Genomic DNA, 13924 nt, shown 5'->3' on the forward strand with positions numbered 1-13924 from the left:
CACATGGAACCTGTAAGTTGGGTTCATGGATTTTTCTAGCTTGCTGTAGGTGCTGTATCAAGGTGAGGGGAGTAGTCAGTGCACAGAATGGCAAGGACAAAGTGTGTTTCAGCACCAGCGTCTTGTAACACAGGTGCCCGTGTCCACAGTGCGATCTGTAGCGTCAGTTGTGTTGGCTCCGTCCTGATTGTCTGGGTTGTGTGGAACTGTCTGCACACCGCCTGGTGAGATCAGTAGCCTACATTCATAGAGTGAAACAAAATTAACTTGTGGCAAAATCAAATGTTCCACATGGTACAGCAGAGAGTTTGAACTGGGCAAATCTGGGTTTGTATCCAAGCCCTGTTTTTTACTGGCTCTGTAGCCCTGAGCCTTGTGAAGTGAGGTCATATCATTTACAGTGCTGTGAGGATTCCATTTCTGTAGAATATTCAGGAAGTCTAATTTTTTCCTTTCTTGCCTCAATTGTGCCAAAACCAACTTATTGGCCAAAAGCAGCAAATCACTACTAGTGATTCCCAGGGGAAAACCGGTCCTCCGGTCCTCCCCACCCCTCTCCTCTGCAGTGTAATATAATGCTGTTTTCAGTGAGTGTGTTTCTGGTGCCTGTTGTTTTTGCAGCTGTTTTATTCGAGTATTAGAATTGGAGTATATAACACTAGGTAGTATTAAAATATGTCCACAAAACCTTTTAAACCTAAGATGAGCGGCATTGAAATGGTAAGTAACCAGTAGCACCCTGTATGTCTATAGATTTAGATTTCAAGGTCATTTCACATCCATCCTCTTATTTGTTTTTTTATGACAACTTGAGATGTAAATAGAGATGGTTTTATTTTCACCATTTTACAGTTGAGAGAACTGAGACCCAGGGAAGCCATGATGGTAAATTTAACAACTAGACCAAGATAGAACTTGCCATAAAACAAATTTAAAAATAAATAGTGTTTGGCTTTTGAATTGGGTGTGTGAAGAGACATCCAGGAACACAGAAATAAGGTGGTAAGGGAAGGACAATAACGAAGGAAGTGAAAGGGGAAAACCTGAAGATTGAATGAAGTCATCTTTGAGACTGAAAGTAACAGATAGAGGGGTGGGATTATGAAGACGACAACCAAAGGTGCGGTTTAGCGCTGTCACATTTTAAGACGGAGGAGCCTGGAAGGCTGCGGTCCATGGGGTCGCTGGGGGTTGCTGAGGGTCGGACACGACTGAGCGACTTCACTTTCACTTTTCACTTTGATGCATTGGAGAAGAAAGTGACAACCCACTCCAGTGTTCTTGCCTGGAGAATCCCAGGGATGGGGAAGCCTGGTGGGCTGCCGTCTATGGGGTCGCACAGAGTCGGACACGACTGAAGCGACTTAGCAGCAGCAGCAGCAGCAGCATTTTAAGACCATGCCAGGATGGCCAGTCGGGGCTACATCAGTATTTCCTGAACAGTCACTTTTCCACTAACACCATGTTTTCCCGTGTGTGTGAAGTTAGCCTAACTTTGTGACCCCCATTCTGCACCTGTTGTTAGAGACTTTGGGCAGGATACATGGTCCTGACCCTTCATTTGTTGTTACAGTTCCTGACCCATCCACACCCCTTCTTATATTTCCTTGTTAAATCCAAAGAACAAGTTGAACATGCTAAGATGCTAAACATAACAGCAACCCATTAGGTCATGTTGTCCATTTCCTGCGCAGTACAAGAGTTTTCCCCTTGGAATACTTCCAATAGCCAAATCCACTCCACTTTTAAATGACTCATAGATTGGGCTTTCACTGGTTCCCTTGGGGCATTGTTCTCTAGACTAATAGATTTCACTGATAAGAAAATTTCCGGATATTCCTTAGCCTTACTTTTTGTTTCTTATTCATCCACTTAATTCACATCAGTCTTTCTTCAGCTAGTCTTAAACAATTCCTCACGGTCAAGACGAGACATTTTAGACCGTTACTTCCAATTTATTAAGTTATGTTTTCTTCATAATGGTAAAGAGACATTAGATTGCTGCAATTACTACTACTAAGACTTAAAAGCTACTGGCTAGCTTTATGAAATACAGCATTTAAAAGTATAGGAGGACATTGATTGATAGACTTCTGTGTCTTTTATTTCTCATATCTGCTTAGCCTCATAGCTTTTTGTTTTTCTTTAAGCCTTATAGCGTTCTATAAACTCTTCAAGATTGAATTACCTGTTCTTACCGGCAAAGCCTGATTCACATTCAGTCTGGCTTTCATGTACCTTACAGGAGAATGGGAGGGAGGGAGCAGCGAGAATCCAATAGTACTGACCCACTAGTGGGCCAAAATGTGCCCGAGTTCTGCTTACAAAGCGGATGTGTAGAATGGGCCTGCTCCCCAGTCTGCACTGCCCTGCTCCCTGGGACCCCCTTCACTGCCCCTCAGTTTATTTGCAGAATGTAGCTGCTTAGAGGGTAGCAATTCTAAGCTTTCCAGCTCTTTCCCAGCCCTGCTGCTATTGACAGAAAGGTACAGAAGCTGGCTAGATTCTTGAACGTCCTGTGCTCTCTGGAGCGGGAAGTTTATGGGGACTGCTGGAACACTCCAATCTAGTCACAGTGACCTGGGCTTCAGTTTCTCCTTTGGTAAATTAAGGATTTGAACTCAATGATCCACCGAGGCCTCGTAGCCGTTGTGTATTCCATGTCTGAGAACAAGCGGCAGACCACACAAGCGCCCAGGTTCCTGAGCACCTTCACAGTGAGAGACCCGGGCTCTTTGGTACAAGCAGCGTCTCTGCTTTGGTGACCTCCAGCATTTGTGCCTCTCCTGCTTAGATTTTGCTGTCAGCCTTGAGCTTCCTCTCTGGAAGGAGAGCCACGCTTCTGACGGGTCTGCGTGTTGACTAGTCCTTCATTAAGGCAGGCACTCCTGGCAGCCCCGAGGAAGCCAAGGTGGCAGAATGAACTGGGAGGGGGCGAAAAGAGTCTCACAGTTTCTCCAAAGTCATAGAGTGAACAATGGTGCTCTCAGCGCTGCCCGGCAGAGTGGAGCCCCCCGGCTAGTAAGCTGCATTGGAGAAAGCAGGCCACATCCCTCAGCTGGCCCCAGGCTTCTCTGCCCTGGGCTAGCTTCCACCCTATGAGCCACGGACCGTGGGTGGTAAGGGATTATGGAAACAGAGCAGGAAGCTGGCTCAGGAGAGCCAAGGAAAGACCAGACTAGAAATAAAGGCCTGACCCAGGAGAGACCCATGGGCCAGAGGTGAGCAAGAAGGCTGGAGTCAGATGGTGAAGGCTAGACAGAACTCCTGAACTGGAGCCAAGGTTTAAATCAAGTGGGTAGTGGGGCAGTGGCCAGGCAAGCAGCTCAGTTACAGGAAGGACTGAAATGAGGACATCTTACCAGTGAGTCAGCCCTGCCCTCACTTAGGCCTGTGTGCTTCCTCTGACCTCTTTGAGGAGATCAGAAAGTTATTTGACCTGATAAATGAAGCCAGATCCTAATATGAAGTGACTCCATTCCCAAGACTAGTGTACCTGATTCTTTGTTTTGAAAATATAAGCAACACCCCAGTCTGTGGTTGTCCTCCAACTAGAAGACCTCAAGATCAGTGCCTGGAGAGGGATTTGCCATGGCACGGTGTGTCGGTGGTCTTGAGAACAGTGGATTTATCTCCCCTGTACTTGGATTTACACTAGATCAGGGGTCGAGGACATACATCCCTGTTGTTTGAGTATGAAGAGTACCTGAAACCATATTGGTGGGTTTCACTTTCACTTTAGAAATCAGAATCTTTGGAAGCAACACCTAGTGTTCAGAGCAAGTTGTGTTTTATCATTGTTTTAAGATGAGCTATAAATTACATGCAAATGGTTTCATAGACTCAAGCTGTTAGAGCTCGAAGGACATAGAAATCACATAACCTAATCACATCTCTTCACTTGGAAAAATTAGCACCCCAAGAGTTTCAGAGGTCTATAGATGGGACAGAGTCCAAACCAGAACGACTTGATGCCAGATGCAGTACGCTGTTCCCTGTAATGTCAGGTCACAGACATGGATGATCAGAATCACTGGGCGAATGTCTTTAAAATGCACGTGCCTGGTCCTTCCCCAAGAATCTGAGGTGGGACCTGAACATCTGAACTCCCAACAGATTGCTCATGCATCCATGGAGTCTGAGAACCACAGCTCTAGAGCCCCATTGGCCTGAACTGCGTGAGAGGTCTTTAGCCTCAGAGATCTTGCCAAGTCTGACTCCCCACTCTCAGGAGAGGCGGAGCTGCTAGTCACAGCCTCCTGGGTCTGAGCCACCTGCAGCAGTCTCATCAGACTGACTAGTTCCGTTCTCAGCCTCAGCAATAAATCAGATGTCTTAGACAGAGGTCAGGAGCCTCTGAAAAAGAAGTTCCTTTCTCCCATCCTCTTGCCCCGCTGCAGCTGTGCATGTGTGCTAAGTTGCTTCAGTTGTGTCTGACTCTCTGCGACCCCATGTCCATGGGATTCTCCAGGCAAGAATCCTGGAGTGGGGTGCCATGCCCCCTCCAGGGGATCATCCCGATCCAGGGATGGACTCCAAGTCTCATTACGTCACCTGTGCTGGCAGGTGGGTTCTTTACCACCTGGGAAGCCATTGCAGCTATAGGTGCTGCCAGGTGGGGAGCCACACCTGGTCTTCCTGGGCAGGAGGGAGGAAGGGCACCCAGGTGAGGTAGCTGTCCCCTGGCCAGCCCACACTTGTGACTGGACCCTTCCTTGGCTCTGCTGCTCTCAGGCACCCACTCCCCTCCCCTGACCCACATCAGAGACCTTCTCCTTAGGCTGTTGCTTCCAGTGCACACACATGCCCACCTTCAGGGAGCACCAAGATAAACCAGAAAGGTTCACCTTCTGAGAAGGCTTAAAAGGGAGCTTGCTCTTATTGTGTCTGAAGGCTTATCATCACCACCTAATGATGTTTCCTGGGGCTTCCCTCATAGCTCAGTTGGTAAAGAATCCGCCTGCAATGCAGGAGACTCCGCTTCGATTCCTGGGTCGGGAAGATCCTCTGGAAAAGGGAAAGGCTGCCTACCCACTCCAGTGTTCTTGGGCTTCCCTTGTGGCTCAGCTAGTAAAGAATCTGCCTGTAATGTGGGACGCATGAGTTCGATCCCTGCATTGGGAAGATCCCCTGAAGAAGGGAAAGGCTACACACTCTAGTACTATGGTCCATGGACTGTATAGTCCATGGGGTCGCAAAGAGTCAGATACGACTGAGCGACTTTCATTCACTCACAATGAGGTTTCTTAATTACCTAATGGGCCACTTATCTTCAAGAGGACGCATGGGCATTGAGGAGAGTATTCCCATCCTTCCATGGGACCCCCCTTCAGATTTGGAGTCATGTCAAAGCAAATGAAATTCCAAAGTTTAGATTTCTTACTCAGCCTCTTCTGTCACAGGAGTCCTTTTCTAAAGCACCTTCTGAGAGTAATAGTTGCTTTATGACATTTTCTTAAAAAAAAAAAAATCTGGTTTTAATAGAAGAAATATTACTGTGGTAATAGACTTATTTTTCTTAATAGGCACTTCTTTTCTAGTGTTTATGCTTCAAGAGTTAGAAGTGCAGTATGTTGGTGTTTTGTCTGTTATTATAGCAAGTTGTATAAACAGTTAATTACTTGTAACTTAATTTGAATATCACACAGAGAGCATTTGTCATAAGAAGAGATGAAACTAGACCCAGGCATAAAAAAATTAACCTGCGTTTCCTCCAAGAAGGAAGAATAAAGAATAGCACTTGCTGGGGGGAAGAGACAGATACTGAAAACAAAATAAGTTTGCTAATCGGATTTTCAGGTGGCCAGGAGCAGTACTTGGCACACAGGCAAGGCACGCTTTGTGCTTCTCATAAATTGAATTTATTGATTACTTTCTCTTGCTTCTCACAGTCTTCTCCTCCTGTCTCTGTCACTCCCTGTTCCTCCTCGGAGCTCCATTCTCTTCCACTTCCCACCTTTCCTGCCCCTCTTTAGTGAAAACTCAGGTTTGTCAGGACATGTTTCTGTTTCCAGATAAACCTTTTCCTGGTAAGCCCTTCTTCCATAACGCAGCTTTACTAGGTCTTTTGAAATCCTGGTGAGAGTCTGGGTAAGCTCACAGAGACAAGCACTCTGAGTGGTAATTTTTTTTTTTTTTTTTTTTTTTCTGGCTGCACTGGTCTCTGTTGCTGTGCATTGAACGGGCTTCTCCTTGCAGTGGCTTCTCTTGTTGCGGAGCACTGGCTCCAGGGCCCTCGGGCTCGGTTGTAGTGGTACCAGGCCCGCTTGCCCAGGGGCATGTGGAATCTTGCCAAACCAGGGATTGAACCCGCGTCCCCCTGCATTGGCAGGTGGATTCCTAACCACTGGGCCACCAGGAAAGTCTGGTATCCTTGGGCCACCAGGAAAGTCTGGTATCCTTTTTTTTTTCATAAAGACCAGGAACACTGCTTTTATTGTCATGATAGTTGTGAGTAACCCAGAGTTACCATTATTCTTTTTACATATATGGAGAGGACCAGTAGCTGATACACTGCCAATGATGGTCCGCCCCTCCAAGAAGGCAGTTGATGAGATCACTTTGTAACTAAAATATTTGAGGAAGACCTTTAGATCATCTTAATCAATGGAAATGACACGCATCCTCTTGTTCCCAGGTGCCCTGCTTCTGTCTGACAGGGTGCATTGCTAGCTTCTTCCTCAGTGGCCAGGATCAGAGAGACTTAGGAAAAGAACTGTGCGGGTGCCTGAACCATTCTCTCCTTTGGGTAATTTACCCAGCTGTTGATAAAGGCGTTTCCGCAGGCCCCAATACGTGAATGATGAGCAAATGCCAGGAATTTCTTTCTCCACATTAAGATTAAGTGTTAGCAGTTCTTTAAATGAAGGAAGCAATTTTTTATAACTTGCAAATCTTCTCCCTCATTCTTTGGGGAATTTCCTATGTTAATTTATGCAGCGTTAAATTTATGCAGAGTTGAAATTCAGCCCAACAGCAGTGACTTACAGAACCTATACGTGGAAGCTGACTGATACGGACCCTGTCAGGCTTCAGGAGCCCTCCAACCAGAGGTCCTTGCTCCTGGATTGGGACAGGTTTTTATTGCATACTTGTAATACAGTAAAAACACAAAATGTTTTTACCAATTTGTTCATTGAAAAACAATTTCAAGTTGACATCGTGTCTGTGAATGTCTCTGACAGAAATGAGGTGGTCTTGTACCACCTCCACCACCCATTGGTGGCAGCTGAGTGCAGTCTGACAGCGTGTATAGGCCAGCCCTGGAAGACACAGCCTCATCCCCTGTGTCTTCAGGGAGTCGCCTGGGGATCAGGTGAACTGCCATGCTCTCTTTGAGGATGCAGTTTTTAATACACATAGCAAGGTATTTTGTGACTGTGGTTACTTCTTTTGTGTTTTATATTTGTTCAAAAATCTTCTTGTAGTGTCTTCCTGGTAGGCTGACCCATGATCCTCACACCATCCAAGGCCCAGCTTGTCTCTCTTAAGAGAGTCTGACATGCATTACATGACCGGGCTGAAAAATTACCCTTCTGCATTCAGTCAGGGTTACAGGGAGGAGAACAGTAAAAAGATTCCCTAGAATCTTGCCAATACTTTTAGCAGTTGCTTCAGTTATATTGTGGTCACTGTGGGTCATTTTGTAACATTGGAAAAGAGGTACATGGTCACACGACTGTTGCTATCACTCTGAGACCTGAATTGTAGAATGAGGCCCAGCTATGTGGTTTTGAGCAGGCAGGTAACAGATTATAACCTGCAAAGTGATCATTTTCTTTAGTATCTAAGTGCCCTTGCATAACCTCAGTGTAGATCTCTTTACACTGACTTCCGTTTTGTATTAACAACTAATGTTGTGGCAAGGTTGTCTGTGTATCTGGAGTTTATAGAGCTTCCCGCCTCTATAGTTGGAGAGACTTTGACAGATCAAGTCACAAGGGTGTGAGGATAAATGATAACCGTGGCATTGCCTGGCCTGACCCTTACATGGTAAGTGCTCGATTTTTAAGCTTTCAAACAAATAGAGAGCTCATACTTGAGTGATGGGTTTGAGAGAAGCCTCGCGTTCTGGTGTTAATTCTGCAAGACGATTCTCTGCCGAGTGGAGCCTTCCGCTTGATCTGTTTTGTCTCTCCGTTTTCTCTGGACGCGTCTAGCTTCTCTGGCTCACTTCCTCTTTGACTGCATCGTTGTCTTTTCTGACCATTGCTGTACGCATCCCCTGCACGGTGCTTAGTCTGCTTTCATATCTTTTGTGCCCCGTGGACATAGGCTTCTTAGAAACCCGTCATCATGGACACTGTAGGATAACCTTTAGGGTAAGCTCTTCCTCCAGGACGCTTATTGGTCCTCCTCTCCCTTTTCATCCCCTTTATTTCAGTCTCCTTTCTTCATCTCTATCCTTAAATCTTTAAAGACCTTTGAGCTCTTTCCCAAGCCCGCAACTTCCCTCTGGACCTTTCCTTCTGGGATGTCTCATCATCGTCCCAGGCCCAAAGTTAGAGTCATATTCCTTATTCCCAAAATGACTCCTCTCACTGACTTCCCTGTGTCTTTTGGCCACACCCCCTTCCTCCCTGTCACCGAGGAGCCCTCATGCCTGAGGTTCCATCACTGCTTTCTCCACTTTCCGCTGTCTTTTTATCACTGTTTCTTGTTCCCAGCCTGGCTTCATTTCTAATCTGCCTCCTCTTGGTTTTCCTGCCTCCGCACACTTCTCCATTGAAGCCATTGTGCTAAGGATGTCAGGGTAACCTTTCTAAATGATGTTTTCCTGTCAAGAAAAAAAAAAAAATTGTTCGATTCCCAGGTTTTTTCAGTGGCTAGCAAGGATGAATCCCAGCCTGACAGTCACAGGGGCCCTTTTTATGCTCTTTTCCTTGGTACGTCCTGAGTGTCGTCCTTTCCTCTCGCCGGGCCTGTCTTTCCTTCATTCTTCATCCCATGCATAATGGGCTTGTGCCCTCCTCTGAGTCTTTGCCAGTTCTTCCCCGCCTCACCCCCCCACCTCTAGTCCTTCTGTCTGTATATCCTGTCCATAGTGGAAGATCATTGGAGGCGCCTTCCTTGATCACCCAGCTGCAGAGAGTTATCCTCTTCTGAAATAGGCAGCACCACTCTGCTTTTGAACTAATACCTTCTCTGGAAGAGTACACAAAAAACTGGGAAGTAGGAGAAAGGGAAAAGTGACTCTGTCCTATGTATTCTTTCATTCCTGAGTCTTACACTGTGTACATGTATCACTTATTCAGGAAAAGAAAATTTTAACATATTTAGCAAATTATTTTTAAAAATAGCAAGTTATTACTGTTTATTATGCCTCTTTCCTCATATCACCTAACTTAGTATAATGAGTACCTAGTAGGAGCTCAGTTAAGAAGTTGGATACGTGAATAACTGGCTGCAAGTGTGAGGGATGGAAGGAAGAAGGCATGAACAAATCAGAGGCAATCTTGGGCCTGACCCAGCCTCCTCCTCTTGATTAATTTCAAAACTAAAGGAGAAAGGATCACTTTTGTCTTCTTAAGTTCAGTTCAGTTCAGTTCAGTCGCTCAGTCGTGTCCGACTCTTTGCGACCCCATGAATCGCAGCACACCAGGCCTCCCTGTCCATCACCAACTCCCGGAGTTCACTCAGACTCACATCCATCGAGTCAGGGATGCCATCCAGCCATCTCATCCTCTGTTGTCCCCTTCTCCTCCTGCCCCCAATCCCTCCCAGCATCAGAGTCTTTTCCAATGAGTCAACTCTTTGCATGAGGTGGCCAAAGTACTGGAGTTTCAGCTTTAGCATCATTCCTTCCAAAGAAATCCCAGGGCTGATCTCCTTCAGAAGGACTGGTTGGATCTCCTTGCAGTCCAAGGGACTCTCAAGGGTCTTCTCCAACACCACAATTCAAAAGCATCAATTCTTCGGTGCTCAGCTTTCTTCACAGTCCAACTCTCACATCCATACATGACCACAGGAAAAACAGGAAAAACCATAGCCTTGACTAGACGGACCTTAGTCAGCAAAATAGTGTCTCGGCTTGTCCTAAAAAATGGAGAGAGTTTATCTCCAGCCCCAGCTAGTTAGAGTTTTAATCTGATCATTAAGAACTTTTGTGTGTTTAGCATTTTATATGAAGAAAATCTTAAAAACCCAATCAAGAAAACTGTTAGAATTGATCAATAAATTCAGTGAAGTTGCAGAATACAAAATTAATGTACAAAAATCAGTAGTATTTCTATACACTAACAGTGAATTTTCTAAAAAAGAAATTGATCCCATCTGTCCCTTGTGGCTCAGCTGGTAAACAATCCGCCTGCAATACAAGAGACCTGGGTTCGATCCCTGGGTTGGGAAGATCCTCTGGAGAAGGGAAAGGCTACCCATTCCAGTATTCTGGCCTGGAGAATTCCTTGGACCGTATAGTCCTTGGGGACACAGAGAGTCAGACATGACTGAGCAACTTTCACTTCACTTCATAGTAACATTAAAAAATAATAAAATACTTAGGAATATTTTTAACCAAGGAGATCAGAGATCTCTCCTCTGAAAGCTCTAAGACATTGATGAAAGGGATCAAAGAAGATACAAATAAATGGAAAGGTATTCATCGATTGGAAGAATTAATGCTTCTAAAATGGCGATACTAACAAATGTCATCTATAAATTTTTTGCAGTCCCTATCAAGATTCCAATGGTATTTTTTTTATAGAAAAATAGGGGAAAAAAGAGAGGAAAAAAAAAAACACCTCTAAAATTTTTTGGAACCACAATAGACCATGAATAGCCAAAGGAATCCTGAGAAAGAAGAGCAAAGCAGGAGGTGTCATATGTCCTGATCTCAAATATATTCTGGAGCTATAATAATTAAAACAGTATGGTGCTATCTATGGTATAGACACATAGACCAATGAAACAGAATTGAGAGCCCAGAATTAAACCCAAGCACATACAGTCAAATGTTTGACAAGAGAGCCAAGAATATTCAATGGAGAAAGTCTGTTCAATAAATGGTACTGGGAAAATTGGATATTCATATGTCAAGGAATGAAAACTAGACCCCTGTCATATACCACTCACAAATATTAACTCAAAATTGATTAAAGACTGAAGTAAAAGAAAACATGAACCTCTTAAAAGAAAACAGGATAAAAGCTCCATAACATCAGTGTTGATAATTAGTGTTTGGAAATCATACCTAAAGTGCAAGCAACAAAATATACAAGTGGGACTACATCAAACTAAAAAGCTTGTGTACAACAAAAGAAGGCAACGAAGTGAAAAAACAACCTAGAGAATGGGATAAAAATATTTGCAAACCATGTTTCTGATTAGGGGTTAATATCCAAAATAATATAAAGAATTCAAGCAACTCAGTAGCAAAGAAAAAGATCCAATTAAAAAATGGACAAAGGATCTTAATAGACATTTTTTCAAAGATATAAAATGGCCAACAGATATATGAAAAGATATTCAATATCACTAGCCATCAGGGAAATGCAGATTAAAATTACAATGAGATATTACCTCATACCTGTTAGAATGGCCATCATCAAAGAAACAGGAGATAACAAATGCTGCATAAATGTGGAGAAAAGGGAACCCTTGTGCACTACTGGTGGGATCATTAAATTGGTGTAGTAACTATGGAAGACAGTAAGGAGGACTCTAAGAAATTAAAAATAGAACTATTATATCATCCAGCAATTCCACTTCTGGGAATATATCCAAAGGGGAAAAAAACATGAACTTGAAAAGTATATCTGCATGTTAATAGTGGGATTATTTATAACGGTCAAAGCATGAAAACAACCTGTTTCTATCAGTACAAATGGATAAATTGTGGTGCAGTGGAATATTATTCAGCTATCAAAAAACCCAAGGAAATCCTACTATTTGCTGCTACGTGGGTGGACATTGAAGGCATCATGCTAAGTGTAATAAATTTGACAGAGAAAGACAAGTCTGTATGATCTCACTTATATGTCAAATCTATAAGCAAAAAACAAAGACAAGATTTTGGTTACAAGAGGTGGCAGTTGTGGGGGGATGTGGCGTGGTGGAGGTATTAGAGGAAGGTGGTCAGAGGCACAAATTTCCAGTTATAAGATAAATAAATACTAGAAGTGAGTAACACTGGATTATGAAATAGGAAAGTTTTTAAGGAAGTGAATCTTAGAGTTCTTGGTACAAGGATAATTTGTGTCTTTTCTTTTTATTGTATCTATATTAGATAATGGACATTAAACCTATTGTGACAATCATTTCAGAATATATGTAAATCAAACCATAATGCTGTATACCTTAAACCTGTACAGTGATGCGTGTCAATTAATTCTCAATAAAGCTGGGGAAAAAAAGAATTCTTCCTGTGTACTGTTCCTCACACCCACCCACACAGATAACTAAACAGGATGTAGGGGCCATTTTTGAAATGTGGGAATACTGACTTAGATGTGTGTAGCTCCAGCCAGCATTGTGAGTTCATGAACAGCTGCACCCTGCCTCAAGTGAGCAGAAGTTTAAGGGACCGGATCTTGACTTTAACTGAGGGATGCCCTCTCTGCCCCACTTCACCCCTACCCCACCCCCACCCTTGCCCCGTTGGCAATAGCTTTCTTCCAGTCCATGCCACCAGAAAGCTCCCACACATCCTCAGATGTCCAGGGTAGTGAGACAGCACTCACGCTCAGTACCCTTACTGTCACAGGCCAGGCCGGGGTCACCCTTAGGGTTCAGTTGGATATGGTGGGGGGAGGGCTTATTTGGAGATTATTCGTGATTCAGTAGTGGTGTTCCTTAGAGGTAGTCATATTTTGAGACCAGGAAGCATATGCCTTGCTATACGTGTTTTTGAGGTGGATCTTTGAAAAGCAACACGAACAGTACTAAGTAGTTCCTGCCCATTTCTGGCCCCCTCCTTCTGATGGTAAATCTCACGTTTTCTCTTTCTCTTGCAGAGCATGCTTGAGAAGGGAGGATAAAATCAACTTTTAGAAGAAGGAAAATTCCTTCAACGTTAATTCCAGAGGTGGAACATTTTTCTTTTCCTAGTGAGAAAGCAACCCATTTAAAGAGAAGATCATTAGAGAGAAACATCGGAGAGCAAATTCAGCAGAAGCGTATGTTTGATCAGCAGCAGTTTGAAAAGCCAAGGTGTAGATCAGGGATCATCCGTCAAGGACATGCCGCAGTGTTAATAAACCCCATTTATGATAATTACAAAGAAAGGCAGCCCTCTCCACCTTGTGTACTTTCTATTCTACTTCCTCTTCTAACCAGGCTCCATCGTTTGGTGAACCTGGGCTCCCACAGAGCCAGGGCTTGGAATCAAGGGCTGAGGTCACTGGAGTGGGGAGAAGAGAAGGCCAGGTTTCCTCCATCTCCGGCCTGCAGTGTTGGCGGAATTGGCTGTGCTGTGGCATGTCAGGCTTCTCCCTTTTCCTTTTCTGCCTTGACTATCTAAAGCTACTTTATTTTAACTTATTATGGTGATCATGTAAGAAGACAAAAAGAGAAAATGTACCTCTTTTACTGGAATAATGTTTCTGATTACAAGTGAAATAAGGCATTTTTTTACAAACATAAAGGCAACCTGGCTTCTGCAACCTCTCCTCCATCATGAATACCGACATCGTTACTTCACTCACTATCAATAATAAATATATTTTCTGACAAAGACTGTCATAGTCTGGGGCTTTGTGTGTTTTTTGTTTTTCTTTTTTTGCTGGGTTAAATGGTTATCCTTATGGGAATTGAGTTGATTTATAATGTTATTAATTTGCATTTGTGTGGTACCTTTCCTCTAAAAAGCTCCAACACATTTTGCAGAACCTCAGACAGGCAAAAGAGGGTTATAATTTGCCTCCCAGGGAGGTAGGATTCAGTAAGATCTTTACAAATTGCACGAACCTTCCTTTCTTTGAGATGACCA

The 13924-nt window shown here is 43.9% G+C and overlaps 1 protein-coding gene across 1 annotated transcript in view; it reads left to right on the forward strand.

The window, feature by feature from the left end:
- Positions 1 to 13674, forward strand: part of CHCHD3 (coiled-coil-helix-coiled-coil-helix domain containing 3) — a 282198-nt gene extending 268524 nt beyond the window's left edge. Inside the window, exon 8 of the mRNA XM_005679482.2 lies at positions 12951 to 13674. Within this exon, the coding sequence (XP_005679539.2) occupies positions 12951 to 12974 (24 nt within the window). The 3' untranslated portion in view covers positions 12975 to 13674. The remainder of the gene's footprint in view (positions 1 to 12950) is intronic.

The sequence above is a fragment of the Capra hircus genome, chromosome 4 (genome assembly GCF_001704415.2).
Source record: "Capra hircus breed San Clemente chromosome 4, ASM170441v1, whole genome shotgun sequence".
Taxonomy (NCBI): Eukaryota; Metazoa; Chordata; class Mammalia; order Artiodactyla; family Bovidae; genus Capra; species Capra hircus.